A 13,867-nucleotide genomic window follows, 5' to 3' on the forward strand; every position below is an offset into this window, starting at 1 on the left:
AGGGGGACGGGGGGAGGCGACAGAGAGGGGGACGGGTGGGGGGGAGACAGAGAGGGGGACGGGGGGGGAGACAGAGAGGGGACGGGGGGGAGACAGAGAGGGGGACGGGGGGAGACAGAGAGGGGGACGGGGGGGAGACAGAGAGGGGGACGGGGGGGAGACAGAGAGGGGGACGGGGGGGAGACAGAGAGGGGGACGGGGGGGAGACAGAGAGGGGGACGGGGGGGAGACAGAGAGGGGGACGGGGGGGAGACAGAGAGGGGGAGCGGGGGGGAGACAGAGAGGGGGACGGGGGGGAGACAGAGAGGGGGACGGGGGGGAGACAGAGAGGGGGACGGGGGGGAGACAGAGAGGGGGACGGGGGGGGAGACAGAGAGGGGGACGGGGGGGGAGACAGAGAGGGGGACGGGGGGGGAGACAGAGAGGGGGACGGGGGGGGAGACAGAGAGGGGGACGGGGGGGGAGACAGAGAGGGGGACGGGGGGGGAGACAGAGAGGGGGACGGGGGGGGAGACAGAGAGGGGGACGGGGGGGAGACAGAGAGGGGGACGGGGGGGGAGACAGAGAGGGGGACGGGGGGGGAGACAGAGAGGGGGACGGGGGGGAGACAGAGAGGGGGACGGGGGGGGAGACAGAGAGGGGGGACGGGGGGGGAGACAGAGAGGGGGACGGGGGGGAGACAGAGAGGGGGACGGGGGGGGAGACAGAGAGGGGGACGGGGGGGGAGACAGAGAGGGGGACGGGGGGGGAGACAGAGAGGGGGACGGGGGGGGAGACAGAGAGGGGGACGGGGGGGGAGACAGAGAGGGGGACGGGGGGGGAGACAGAGAGGGGGACGGGGGGGGAGACAGAGAGGGGGACGGGGGGGGAGACAGAGAGGGGGGACGGGGGGGGAGACAGAGAGGGGGACGGGGGGGGAGACAGAGAGGGGGACGGGGGGGGAGACAGAGAGGGGGACGGGGGGGGAGACAGAGAGGGGGACGGGGGGGGAGACAGAGAGGGGGACGGGGGGGGAGACAGAGAGGGGGACGGGGGGGGAGACAGAGAGGGGGACGGGGGGGGAGACAGAGAGGGGGACGGGGGGGGAGACAGAGAGGGGGACGGGGGGGGAGACAGAGAGGGGGACGGGGGGGGAGACAGAGAGGGGGACGGGGGGGGAGACAGAGAGGGGGACGGGGGGGGAGACAGAGAGGGGGACGGGGGGGGAGACAGAGAGGGGGACGGGGGGGGAGACAGAGAGGGGGACGGGGGGGGAGACAGAGAGGGGGACGGGGGGGGAGACAGAGAGGGGGACGGGGGGGGAGACAGAGAGGGGGACGGGGGGGGAGACAGAGAGGGGGACGGGGGGGGAGACAGAGAGGGGGGACGGGGGGGGAGACAGAGAGGGGGACGGGGGGGGAGACAGAGAGGGGGACGGGGGGGGAGACAGAGAGGGGGACGGGGGGGGAGACAGAGAGGGGGACGGGGGGGAGACAGAGAGGGGGGACGGGGGGGGGAGACAGAGAGGGGGACGGGGGGGAGACAGAGAGGGGGACGGGGGGGGAGACAGAGAGGGGGACGGGGGGGGAGACAGAGAGGGGGACGGGGGGGGAGACAGAGAGGGGGACGGGGGGGGAGACAGAGAGGGGGACGGGGGGGGGAGACAGAGAGGGGGGACGGGGGGGGGGAGACAGAGAGGGGGACGGGGGGGGGAGACAGAGAGGGGGACGGGGGGGGAGACAGAGAGGGGGACGGGGGGGGAGACAGAGAGGGGGACGGGGGGGGAGACAGAGAGGGGGACGGGGGGGGAGACAGAGAGGGGGACGGGGGGGGAGACAGAGAGGGGGACGGGGGGGGAGACAGAGAGGGGGACGGGGGGGGGAGACAGAGAGGGGGACGGGGGGGGAGACAGAGAGGGGGACGGGGGGAGACAGAGAGGGGGACGGGGGGGACAGAGAGGGGGACGGGGGGGGAGACAGAGAGGGGGACGGGGGGGGAGACAGAGAGGGGGACGGGGGGGGAGACAGAGAGGGGGACGGGGGGGGAGACAGAGAGGGGGACGGGGGGGGAGACAGAGAGGGGGACGGGGGGGGAGACAGAGAGGGGGACGGGGGGGGAGACAGAGAGGGGGACGGGGGGGGAGACAGAGAGGGGGGACGGGGGGGGGGAGACAGAGAGGGGGACGGGGGGGGAGACAGAGAGGGGGACGGGGGGGGGAGACAGAGAGGGGGACGGGGGGGGAGACAGAGAGGGGGACGGGGGGGGAGACAGAGAGGGGGACGGGGGGGGAGACAGAGAGGGGGACGGGGGGGAGGGGAGACAGAGAGGGGGACGGGGGGGGAGACAGAGAGGGGGACGGGGGGGGAGACAGAGAGGGGGACGGGGGGGGGAGACAGAGAGGGGGACGGGGGGGAGACAGAGAGGGGGACGGGGGGGAGAGAGGGGGACGGGGGGGGAGACAGAGAGGGGGACGGGGGGGGAGACAGAGAGGGGGACGGGGGGGGAGACAGAGAGGGGGACGGGGGGGGAGACAGAGAGGGGGACGGGGGGGGAGACAGAGAGGGGGACGGGGGGGGAGACAGAGAGGGGGACGGGGGGGGAGACAGAGAGGGGGACGGGGGGGGAGACAGAGAGGGGGACGGGGGGGGAGACAGAGAGGGGGACGGGGGGGGAGACAGAGAGGGGGACGGGGGGGGAGACAGAGAGGGGACGGGGGGGGAGACAGAGAGGGGGACGGGGGGGGAGACAGAGAGGGGGACGGGGGGGGAGACAGAGAGGGGGACGGGCGGGGGAGACAGAGAGGGGGACGGGGGGGGAGACAGAGAGGGGACGGGGGGGAGACAGAGAGGGGGACGGGGGGGGAGACAGAGAGGGGGACGGGGGGGAGACAGAGAGGGGGACGGCGGGGGGAGACAGAGAGGGGGACGGGGGGGAGACAGAGAGGGGGACGGCGGGGGAGACAGAGAGGGGGACGGGGGGGAGACAGAGAGGGGGACGGGGGGGGAGACAGAGAGGGGGACGGCGGGGGAGACAGAGAGGGGGACGGCGGGGGAGACAGAGAGGGGGACGGCGGGGGAGACAGAGAGGGGGACGGCGGGGGAGACAGAGAGGGGGACGGCGGGGGAGACAGAGAGGGGGACGGCGGGGGGAGACAGAGAGGGGGACGGCGGGGGAGACAGAGAGGGGGACGGCGGGGGAGACAGAGAGGGGACGGCGGGGGAGACAGAGAGGGGGACGGCGGGGGAGACAGAGAGGGGGACGGCGGGGGAGACAGAGAGGGGGACGGCGGGGGAGACAGAGAGGGGGACGGCGGGGGAGACAGAGAGGGGGACGGCGGGGGAGACAGAGAGGGGGACGGCGGGGGAGACAGAGAGGGGGACGGCGGGGGAGACAGAGAGGGGGACGGCGGGGGAGACAGAGAGGGGGACGGCGGGGGAGACAGAGAGGGGGACGGCGGGGGAGACAGAGAGGGGGACGGCGGGGGAGACAGAGAGGGGGACGGCGGGGGAGACAGAGAGGGGGGACGGCGGGGGGAGGACAGAGAGGGGGACGGCGGGGGAGACAGAGAGGGGGACGGCGGGGGAGACAGAGAGGGGGACGGCGGGGGAGACAGAGAGGGGGACGGCGGGGGAGACAGAGAGGGGGACGGCGGGGGAGACAGAGAGGGGGACGGCGGGGGAGACAGAGAGGGGGACGGCGGGGGAGACAGAGAGGGGACGGCGGGGGAGACAGAGAGGGGGACGGCGGGGGAGACAGAGAGGGGGACGGCGGGGGAGACAGAGAGGGGGACGGCGGGGGAGACAGAGAGGGGGACGGCGGGGGAGACAGAGAGGGGGACGGCGGGGGAGACAGAGAGGGGGACGGCGGGGGAGACAGAGAGGGGGACGGCGGGGGAGACAGAGAGGGGGACGGCGGGGGAGACAGAGAGGGGGACGGCGGGGGAGACAGAGAGGGGGACGGCGGGGGAGACAGAGAGGGGGACGGCGGGGAGACAGAGAGGGGGACGGGAGGGGGGGAGACAGAGAGGGGGACGGAGGGGGGGGGAGACAGAGAGGGGGAGGGGGGGAGACAGAGAGGGGGAGGGGGGGGAGACAGAGAGGGGGACGGGGGGGAGACAGAGAGGGGGACGGGGGGGAGACAGAGAGGGGGACGGGAGGGGGGGGGAGACAGAGAGGGGGACGGGAGGGGGGGGGAGACAGAGAGGGGGACGGGGGGGGAGACAGAGAGGGGGACGGGGGGGAGAAGAGAGGGGGACGGGGGGAAAGAGAGGGGGACCGGGGGGGGGAGGGGGAAGAGAGGGGGAGCGGGGGGGGGGGCAAGAGAGGGGGACCGGGGGGGGGGGCAAGAGAGGGGGACCGGGGGGGGGGGGCAAGAGAGGGGGAAAGAGAGGGGGACCGGGGGGGGAGGGGGGAAAGAGAGGGGGACCGTGGGGGGGGTGGCTGGGGGGAGAAAGAGAGGGGGACCGGGGCGGGGGGGGTGATTCTCTCTCTCTCTCCCAGGACCCAGCAATGGGCTCCGGGCCCCTTATTAAAAGCCTTGGAGAGCCGGCCGGGCCTTGTGCCTCTGGTAGGGCCGGGGGGTGGACACTCACGCTTGCGGGCCTCGGCGACTTTGTCGGCCGCCCGTTTCTCGGCCTGCAGCAGTTGCTGGATCCCCTGGGACTGACTCGCCATTCCGCCGCTTCCCGCTCCGCTCGAGCGCTTCAGCTGACCGCCGCACCGCGTCACGTGACCGCGCCGGGGCGCAGGCGCACTGGCTCCACAAGTGGAAAGTAGCCACTTGCTGGCAGAGTTAGTGTCAGTGCTGGGGGCAGGTTCTCTGGAGCTGCAATAGTGAAGGGTTCGCTGCCTTCAGCGTTTATTGCAATGGAGAGACCTGCACTTGACTAGAACTGGGCTTTCTTTCTTTTGATGGACCAATAAGGGGTGCCCCACGACCACCAAACAAATATGTTAATATGGAATGGTCCAATAAAAGAAAAAAGACAGACTTGCCCTTTATGGCGCCTTTCACGACCACCGGAAACCTCAAGGTGCTTTACAGCCAATGAAGTACTTTTGAAATGTCACAGTTGTAATGTAGCAAACTGAAAAGAACATAAGAATTAGGAGCAGTAGTAGGCCATCGGGCTCCACCATTCAATAGGGTCATGGTTGATCTTCAACCTCAACTCCACTTTCTCGCCCGATCCCCATATCCCTTGGTTCCCCTATAGTCCGCAAGGACATAAAAGTTGATGCCAAAATATGCACCAAGTGCCACCAAAAGAAAATCATACCTTCCCAACTAATTCAGGATTTTATATTTGCTGCCGACAAGACACTCTATACCCTGCGGTGCCCAGCGGTTGCGAAAGGCATCATGCGTACCGGCGGACACCACATGCACCCTCTCCAGGGCCACTCGGGCACTTTGAATAGAACTGGCACCAATACCCTGGCAGGGTACCTTACCTAGTACTGTGGGTAGGGTTTAAACTAATATATCAGGTGGGAGAGGAACAGTAAGAGAGAAGTCAGCTCAAAAGGGAAACAGGATTACCTAAGTTTTACGGCACAGAAACAGGTCATTCGGCCCAACCAGTCCATGCTGGCGTTTATGTTCCACTTGAGCCTCCTCCCGTATTTCCTCATCTAACTCTATCAGCAGAACCCTCTATTCCCTGCTCCCTCATATCTCTTTCTTCTTCTTAGGCAGTCCCTCGGAACCGAGGATGACTCGCTTCCACATTAAAAATGAGTTTGCAGATGACTGATTAGTCCAATGCGGGATCTACAGTCTCTGTCACAGGTGGGGCAGACAGTGGTTCAAGGGGCGGGTGGGTGGGGTGCTTGGGTTGACGTGCGCTCCTTGCGCTGCCTGCGCTTGGCTTCCACTTGCTCCCGGTGAAGAGACTCAAGGTGTTCGGCGCCTTCCCGGATGCTTCTCCTCCACTTTGTGCGGTCTTGGGCCAGGGATTCCCAGGTGTCGGTTACACTTTTTCAAGGAGGCTTTGAGGGTGTCCTTGAAGCGTTTCCTCTGCCCACCTGGGGCTCTCTTGCCGTGCCGGAGCTCCGAGTAGAGCGCTTGTTTTGGAAGTCTCGTATCGGGCATGCGGACAATGTGACCCGTCCATCGGAGCTGATCAAGCGTGGTCAAAGCTTCGATGCTGGGGATGTTGGCTTGAGCAAGAACACTGACGTTGGTGCATCTATCCTGCCAATGGATTTGCAGGATCTTGCGGAGGCAGCATTGGTGGTACCTCTCCAGTGCTTTGAGGTGCCTGCTGTACCTGGTCCATGTCCCTGAGGCATACAGCAGGGTGGGTATCACTGCTGCTCATATGCTTATATGCTCATATGCATATCTAACCGCCTCTTAAATGCATCTATACTATTTGCCTCAACCACTCCCTGTGGTAGCGAGTTCCACATTCTCACCACCCTCTGGGTAAAGAAGTTTCTTCTGAATTCCCTATTGGATTTCTTGGTGACTATCTTATTTTGATGGCCTCTAGTTATGCTCTTCTCCACAAGTGGAATCATTCTCTCTGTATCCACTCTATCAAAACCTTTCATAATTTTAAAGACCTCTATTAGGTCACCCCTCAGCCTTCTCTTTTCAAGAGAAAAGAGATTCAGTCTGTTCATCCTTTCCTGATAGGTGTACCCTTGCATTTCTGGTATCACCCTTGTAAATCTTTCCTGTGTCCTCTCCAGTGCCTCTATATACTTTTTATAATATGGCGACCAGAATTGTACACAGTATCCAAGTGTGGTCTAACCAAGGTTTGATACAAGTTTAGCATAACTTTACTACTTTTCAATTCTATCCTTCTTGAAAAAAACCCTAGTGCTTGGTTTGCTTTTTTTATGGCCTTGCTAACTTGTGTTGCTACTTTTAGTGATTTGTGTATTTGTACTCCGAGATCCCTTTGTTCCTCTACCCCACTTAGACTCACACCCTCCAAGTAATAAGTGAGCTCCCTATCCTTCCTACCAAAATGTAATACAGGTAGACTACCCTTTATCCGAACTTCCGAAAACCGAAACCCTCTAAAAACCAAAGGTTTTTTCGTTCAGCGTAAGTCGTGCGCACGACATGACCAGAGTGGCGCACGACTTACGCTGAGCAGGGCAGAGGGTCACTGAGTTCCCTCCTGGGTAGGAGATTGCAGGCCGAGCCAACCCAACAATACAGCGGCCCGTCCGATAGCTGCAGCGGCCTGTCCGATATTCCTTTCTCCCCCCCCGACCCCCGACCCCCCCGCCGACCCCCACCCTTTCGGATAAGGGATAGTGTATCCTTTATCCGCACTTCCGAAAACCGAAATCCTCTGAAAACTGAAAGTGTTTTCGTTCAGCGTAAGTCGTGCACACGACCCCGACCCCCACCACCGACCCCCCGCCGACCCCCCCAACGACCCCACCCCCGACCCCGACCCCCCCCCACCCCCAACAAATTTCCCAGTCTTATAAAATACCTTCCGAAATCCGAAATTTTCCAAAAACCGAAACACGGCTGGTCCCGAGGTTTTCGGATAAAGGATAGTCTACCTGTACCTCACATTTATCTGTGTTGAACTTCATTTGCCAATTATATGCCCATTCTGTAAGTTTATTAATGTCCTCCTGTAATTTGTTGCAGTCCTCCTCAGTATTGACTATCCCCCCCAATTTGGTGTCATCCGCAAATTTAGAAATTGTGTTTTTGATTCCAGAGTCTAAATTGTTAATATAAATTGTGAACAACAGTGGTCCCAGCACTGATCCTTGTGGAACACCACTACCCACCTTCTGCCACTGTGAATAGCTACTCTTTACCCCATCTCTCTGCTTTCTGTCTTGAAGCCAGCTAGCTAACCATTCTGCTACTTGTCCCCTAACTCTGCATTGTTTGACCTTATTCATTAGTCTATTATGTGGTACCTTATCGAAGGCCTTTTGAAAATCTAGATAAATTACATCTACCGCATTACCCTTGTCTACTCTCTCTTTTACCTCTTCAAAAAATTCAATGAGGTTGGTCAAGCAAGACTTTCCCTTTTGAAATCCATACTGACTATTCCTCATTATATTTTTGGTTTCTTCTATTTGTTCTTCTAGATGTTCTTCTACTTTCTCCTTTAGTAGGGATTCCATTATTTTTCTTACCACCAATGTTAAGCTGACTGGTCTATAGCTCCCTTGACATGTTCTATCTCCCTTCTTAAATATAGGTATTATGTTAGCTATCCACCAGTCCTCTGGTGCTACACCTTTGTTTAATGAGTTATTAAATATGTATACTAATGCCTCTGCTATCTCTTCCCTAGATTCTTTTAAAATGCATGAATGTTATCCATCCAGACCAGGGTTTTTTTCCTCATTGGATTTGATTAGTTTATTTCTCCTCTTTTTATTTTAAATGCATTTATTTCATTACTAAGCTCATGTCATGTGCTCCTTCGCAATTATTATCTTAAAGCATATTGTATTATGATCACTATTGCCTAGATATCCCCCTACCTTTACCTCTCTTATCTGCTCTAGTTCATTCCCCATCACTAGATCCAACAGCAAATCCTCCCTTGTTGGGCTTTTTACATTTAGGTTAGAAAGGAGTCCTGTACACATTGTAGGAACTCCATTCCCTTATACCCGTTACCTACCTACTCCATCCAATTAATATCAGAGTAGTTGAAATCCCCCATGATTATTATTCTATGTTTTTTACTCATTTCCCTAATTTGTTTGCATATTTCTTCCTCCACCTCCCTTCCACTATTAGGTGGTCTGTAAACTACACCTATTAGCGTGATTGATCCTTTATTATCTTTTATCTCTATCCGTATGGATTCTATTTTTATCTTGCTGATAGCTGCGTCACTTTTTTTTACTGCCATTATGTTATCCCTAATAAGTACAGCTACTCCACCTCCCCCTTTTCCCTCTCTATCTTTTCTAAATATGTTATACCCTGCAATGTTTAATTCCCAGTCCTGATTTTTCTGCAGCCATGTCTCAGAAATCTCTACTATGTCTGGTTCATTGTAAGGCTTGATTACCTCCAGCTCTCCTGTTTTATTATGGACACTGTGTGCATTGCTGTACAGACAGTTTAACTCATTTTTAATAGCAGTTCCTTTCACTTTATTTTTAAACATCTTTTTACTCTCCTGTTCTATCACTCTATTTATTCCTTGGCCATCAATGTCCTCTCTTACTTTACTCTTTCTTATACTCTCCTTTCCTGTTTTGATTTTCTTTAGGCTGGTTTCATTTCTTGTAGACACCTCTACCCATCTTACTAGTTTAAAGCGAGGGTATGGAATTTGTGATGGGGGCCGAACACCATAGCTTCGGTCTTCCTAATGTTTAACCAGCGGAAAAGGTGGCTCATCCAAAACTGGATGTCAGGCAAACAATCTGACCACACATAAGCAATGGAGAGGTTGAGCTGGCTGTCTGTCAAGGTTGCCTCCATGTCACCAAGGGGCTGCATGTAGAAGAGGAGGGAGCCAAGGATAGATCCTTGGTGGGAACCAGAGAATAGTGCAGGGACAGGAAAATAAGTCATTGTTGTAGATGCTCTGGCTACGATCTCAGATAGGTAAAAGTGGAACCAACTGAGCTGGATAACTGAGGAGAGATGTTGGAGGAGGATGGAACAGCAGAATGGCCTGAACCTTATTGACAAAGAAGCCCACGAGCTCCTAACACTGGTTGGAGGTGAGGGTGGAGGGGGCAGTGGAGAGGGATTTAAGGAGATGGTTGGTAGTGGAGAAAAGAAGCCTATGGTTATCTTTGCTCTCCGGAGTGATCCTGGAGGAGAGTGAGGCCAGATAGCATTTGATGTAGTGCAGCTAGACCTGGCTATGGATAGCTAAACTAGTTGTGCACCACAATTGCTCAAGTCTGTGCCCTTGGGCTTGACGGAGGGAGATGCAGAGAAGGGTGGCAATTGTTTATCTGCTGGAAGAGTCCTAGGGGGCAGTATTAGGTGAGGTGAACGGGGCAGGGAAGTCACATTACAGACCATTGAGCAGTGGAAAGGAATATTAAAGATGAAATTTGTAGAAAAATTAGAGAGGCATGTATCAACAGGATTAAAATTGTAGGAGATTTTGATTATCCAAAATAGACTGGGAAAAGGAAAACAGAAAATGCTGGAAATACTCAGCAGGTCAGGCAGCATCTGTGGAGAGAGAGGCCCTCTGTTTCTCGCTCCACAGATGCTGCCTGACCTGCTGAGTATTTCCAGCATTTTCTGTTTTTATTTCAGATTTCCAGCATCCGCAGTATTTTGGCTTTTGTATTGGGAAAAGGAAAATATTTATGGGGGGAAAGAGGAGGCATTTTGCAGTGTGTTTATGATTATTTTCTCAGTTAACATGTTGCTGCTCCAACAAGGAATGGTAATGAATGATTCTGTGTAACAAAGTGGAGCAAGTAGGCAACCCAAAAATAGGGGACTTTTGGGAAACCGTGACCTTAAGATAATTAGCGTTTAGTGTAAGAATAGAAAAGGAAAAAGAAAAAATCAAGGACAAGGGGACGTGGCCAATGTTCCCTTTAAGCGCAGCATTCTGCAGCTCCCGCGCAGCTGGCTCACCGGATTTAAATAGGAAAAACCACACATGCGTGGTATTGTGAATGGGCTGTGCAGCCCTTAAAGGGGCAGCGCACCCAAAAATAAAATTAAAGGGAACATTGGACGTGAGTTCAAAAAAAACAAATAGCAAGATAAAAAGGGACCATGCCCCAATTAAATGAAAGGAAAACTTGCAAATTGAACCATAGATGAGCAATGGGAAATATATAAACAGGAGATAGAAAGAGTACAAATCAAAAACATTTCAGTAAGGGAAAAGGGATAAATAGAGAGATTGGGTCAAATTTGAAACTAAAAGAAGTTGCATTTGGTGATTACATGGCAGACAATAAAAATGAAAGCAAGGACACATACAAAGAACATTTTCTTTCCACGTAATCTTCTCTAGAGAATCCTGGGTCGACTCCTGATCTTAAGTTGTGTTACCATCACCAAGTTGTGTGCTCTAATTGAGAAAGTAAGATGCTTGTGTTCCTGGGACTATGGGAAGAGCTCAATGACAGTGATAGTTTGGGTAACCGTGTCTGTGGATGTGCACACCAAGTACATCCTTTATCTGTACAAGGGGAAAAACATGTTGGTGACCATGCACTGAAAATGATCCCATGATACAGATGAAGTGATAAATTGGCAATACCCTCAGGAAGTCTTTCTTCATTTGTTTACAAATGTACCTCACATAATTGTGATAAAGTTGTGTAATCTTCTCTCCAGCTGCAAACAAAAAAAACAGGTTATCAACTTTTATTTTTCAAAAATGCTCTTGAACTGCAACTCGAACAAAATTGCTGGGCCCGCGTGGGATTCCGATCCTGGGCCTCCTCCAACTGCCGGCGCGCAGTGATTGCGTATCCCAGGGGCGCAGTTAGTTCGAAGCGTCCCCTGGGATCACGTGGGCCATGGAGAACCAATGGGAGCAGGGAATGCTTCATTCATAAGTTTGACAGGAAGAGCTGTCAAACCTATAAATACTATAAGCCCCAAAACATTACTAAAACTTCAAATACATTTTTTTTCAAATCACATTTTTAAAATAACTATAAATTACATGAAATAACTATTTTAAACAATAATTTAAATTTTTGAAAAAATGTATTTCATTTTCTAACGGGGCTAAAAATAAACTTACCTTTCTTTAAAGTATTTAAAAATAATAAACCTGTGGAAAAAACGTTTTAATTTTAATTAATTCACCACTTACCTTGTTAAAAGCAGGCCTTGCACCTGCACGCGGTGTCCGCCGGCGCGCTCGAGCTTTTTCGTGACCGGTGGGCGCCGCGGGGACTGGAGTGCATAATTAATTTAGACAACCAAATTTTAATTTGATTGGTGAAGGTTTATTTAAAAGGGTTATTGGATTTTTGTTTATTTGTTAACTTGTTTTGGTTGCACAAAAAAGAGGAGGCCTTGCACCTGCTTTTTAAAAGTGTAACTGCTGGAGACTTACCCTCCCGGAGAAACCTGCAAAAAAACGTAAGTTCGATGCGCATGCGCTGCCTCTCCGGCGCACGCGTTCCACCTGTCAACCCCTTCTTTCAGGGGAACGGAAGTGCCGGTTTCCCGCGCATGTGCAGTGCATGCACGAAACCGGCACTTTCGTTGGGCCTACGCGTGAGTACCCCGTGCGTACTCACCCATGGGGACCCGAATTTCTGGGCCAATCTCTCCTGCCTTCTGGCCTATCACCGACCTTCCCTTTGTTCACCGCCCCCCCTTTCCCTGCCCCACACTTGCTTAAAAATCTGTTACATCGCCAACTTTTTCCAGTTCTGACGAAGGGTCATCGACCTGAAATGTTAACTCTGTTTCTCTCTCCATGATGCTGCCTGACCCGCTGAAGTGTTTCCAGCATTTTCTGTTGTTGCTTCTTGAGAATAATTGTTTATTTGGTGAAAACTAGTTTGAAAGCATACACCACATCAATGATATCTTTTTCCTGAACCCTCTTGCTTTGAGGTGAAGCACTTTGGTGTGTTTCTTTTAAGAACCTCTGTGCTGTGTGGCATTATGTTTTAGGTTTGAACTGTTCGTGAAAATATTTTTTTATCTTCAAAGGTGGAAACCATTCCATGTAAGTCAGTTTTCTTTGTATCGTTAATGCATATAATTGATTTTTAGTTGCAGCACATATAACCATAGTTTAAATAAATCACAACCTCATTTTTTAGCAGTTTTTTGTTATTCTTATGAAAATATATGGGGCGTGATTTTCCCTGGATAGTTTAGGCGCAAAAGAGCCTCCGAGGTGGCCAAGTTGGAGTCTTAAGCTGAAATGCTGGGTTAGCCTGCGTTTAGCTCAAGACGCCATCTCGATAAAGGAGTTAAAGCGCGTGCTAGGAACGGCCGTCCGCAGGATCATTAAGGGGCTGATTGCCACTTAAATTGCCTGCTAGCGCTCATTAACGAGGCTGTGCGGCTTTTGGTGGATAGCGCTTGACCTAATGCCCTCTCCCATCAGCGACCAGCTGATCGGGAGTAAACAAGTCGTTGCTGAGGATTTCGAGTGCTACTTAACGGTAAATCACCTTTTACTGTTCACTTGCTGCTGGAGGTTTGAAGAGGACTTTTGAAACACATCGGGAGACTTTCTGGGAAACTTTGTCAAGGCTTCACCAACACTATCAACATTTATTCTGGAAATTCTCTGAGGACTTCACCTAAAAACAGTGAGTGCTGTGCTACTCTACCTTATTGGAGACCTTATAGGAGTCACCAGGAGAAAGGGAGTGCTTGGCCATGAGCATCTTGCTAGAGGTCCCCCTTGGTCTGCAGGAGGAATGGGAGGAGGACACGAGGCCAGGCAGAGCAGCACCAGCTGCTGCAGGAGAGAGGGGCAGGAGGGCGAGGTGGACTCCCCCTCTTCCACCGCCCCAACCCCCCGTGGGTACAGGGCATGCCTCCTCCTCTGGACCTCCCCCGTGGGTACAGGACATGCCCCCTCCTCTGGACCTCCCCCGTGGGTACAGGACATGCCTCCTCCTCTGGACCTCCTCCACCAGGACCTCCAGTGCCGCGTTATGGAACCTGTGCGCCCTCTCCCTCGGTCCCTGAAACCTACCGCTGTGTGTCAGCCAGCCCACTCCACACCTTCAGTGGAAGTGGGTGTGTGGAACCCACATATACTGCTCCACGAAAATCGATTCTAATCAGCGCTTGAGTGCTAAACCTGCAGGATTCTGATGTAGCACCTCCAGGCAAATTCAAATTATGGTAATCAGTAATTAGGCCCCAAATTGCATGCTAAAATCAGACTTTCAAGCATAGCACCCAATAAGTGCCCATTTTCACCCTTTAGCCAAAATAACCCCCATGGTCT

General features: G+C 55.0%; 1 protein-coding gene across 1 annotated transcript in view; it reads right to left on the reverse strand.

The window, feature by feature from the left end:
* Positions 1 to 4,772, reverse strand: part of atp6v1g1 (ATPase H+ transporting V1 subunit G1) — a 12,718-nt gene extending 7,946 nt beyond the window's left edge. The window contains exon 1 of the mRNA XM_085965764.1: positions 4,571 to 4,772. Within this exon, the coding sequence (XP_085821890.1) occupies positions 4,571 to 4,652 (82 nt within the window). The 5' untranslated portion in view covers positions 4,653 to 4,772. The remainder of the gene's footprint in view (positions 1 to 4,570) is intronic.
* Positions 4,773 to 13,867: the final 9,095 nt, after the last annotated feature.

The sequence above is a fragment of the Somniosus microcephalus genome, chromosome 23, assembly GCF_052327205.1.
Source record: "Somniosus microcephalus isolate GS21.2 chromosome 23, FLI_Smic_1.0, whole genome shotgun sequence".
In the NCBI taxonomy this organism is placed as follows: domain Eukaryota; kingdom Metazoa; phylum Chordata; class Chondrichthyes; order Squaliformes; family Somniosidae; genus Somniosus; species Somniosus microcephalus.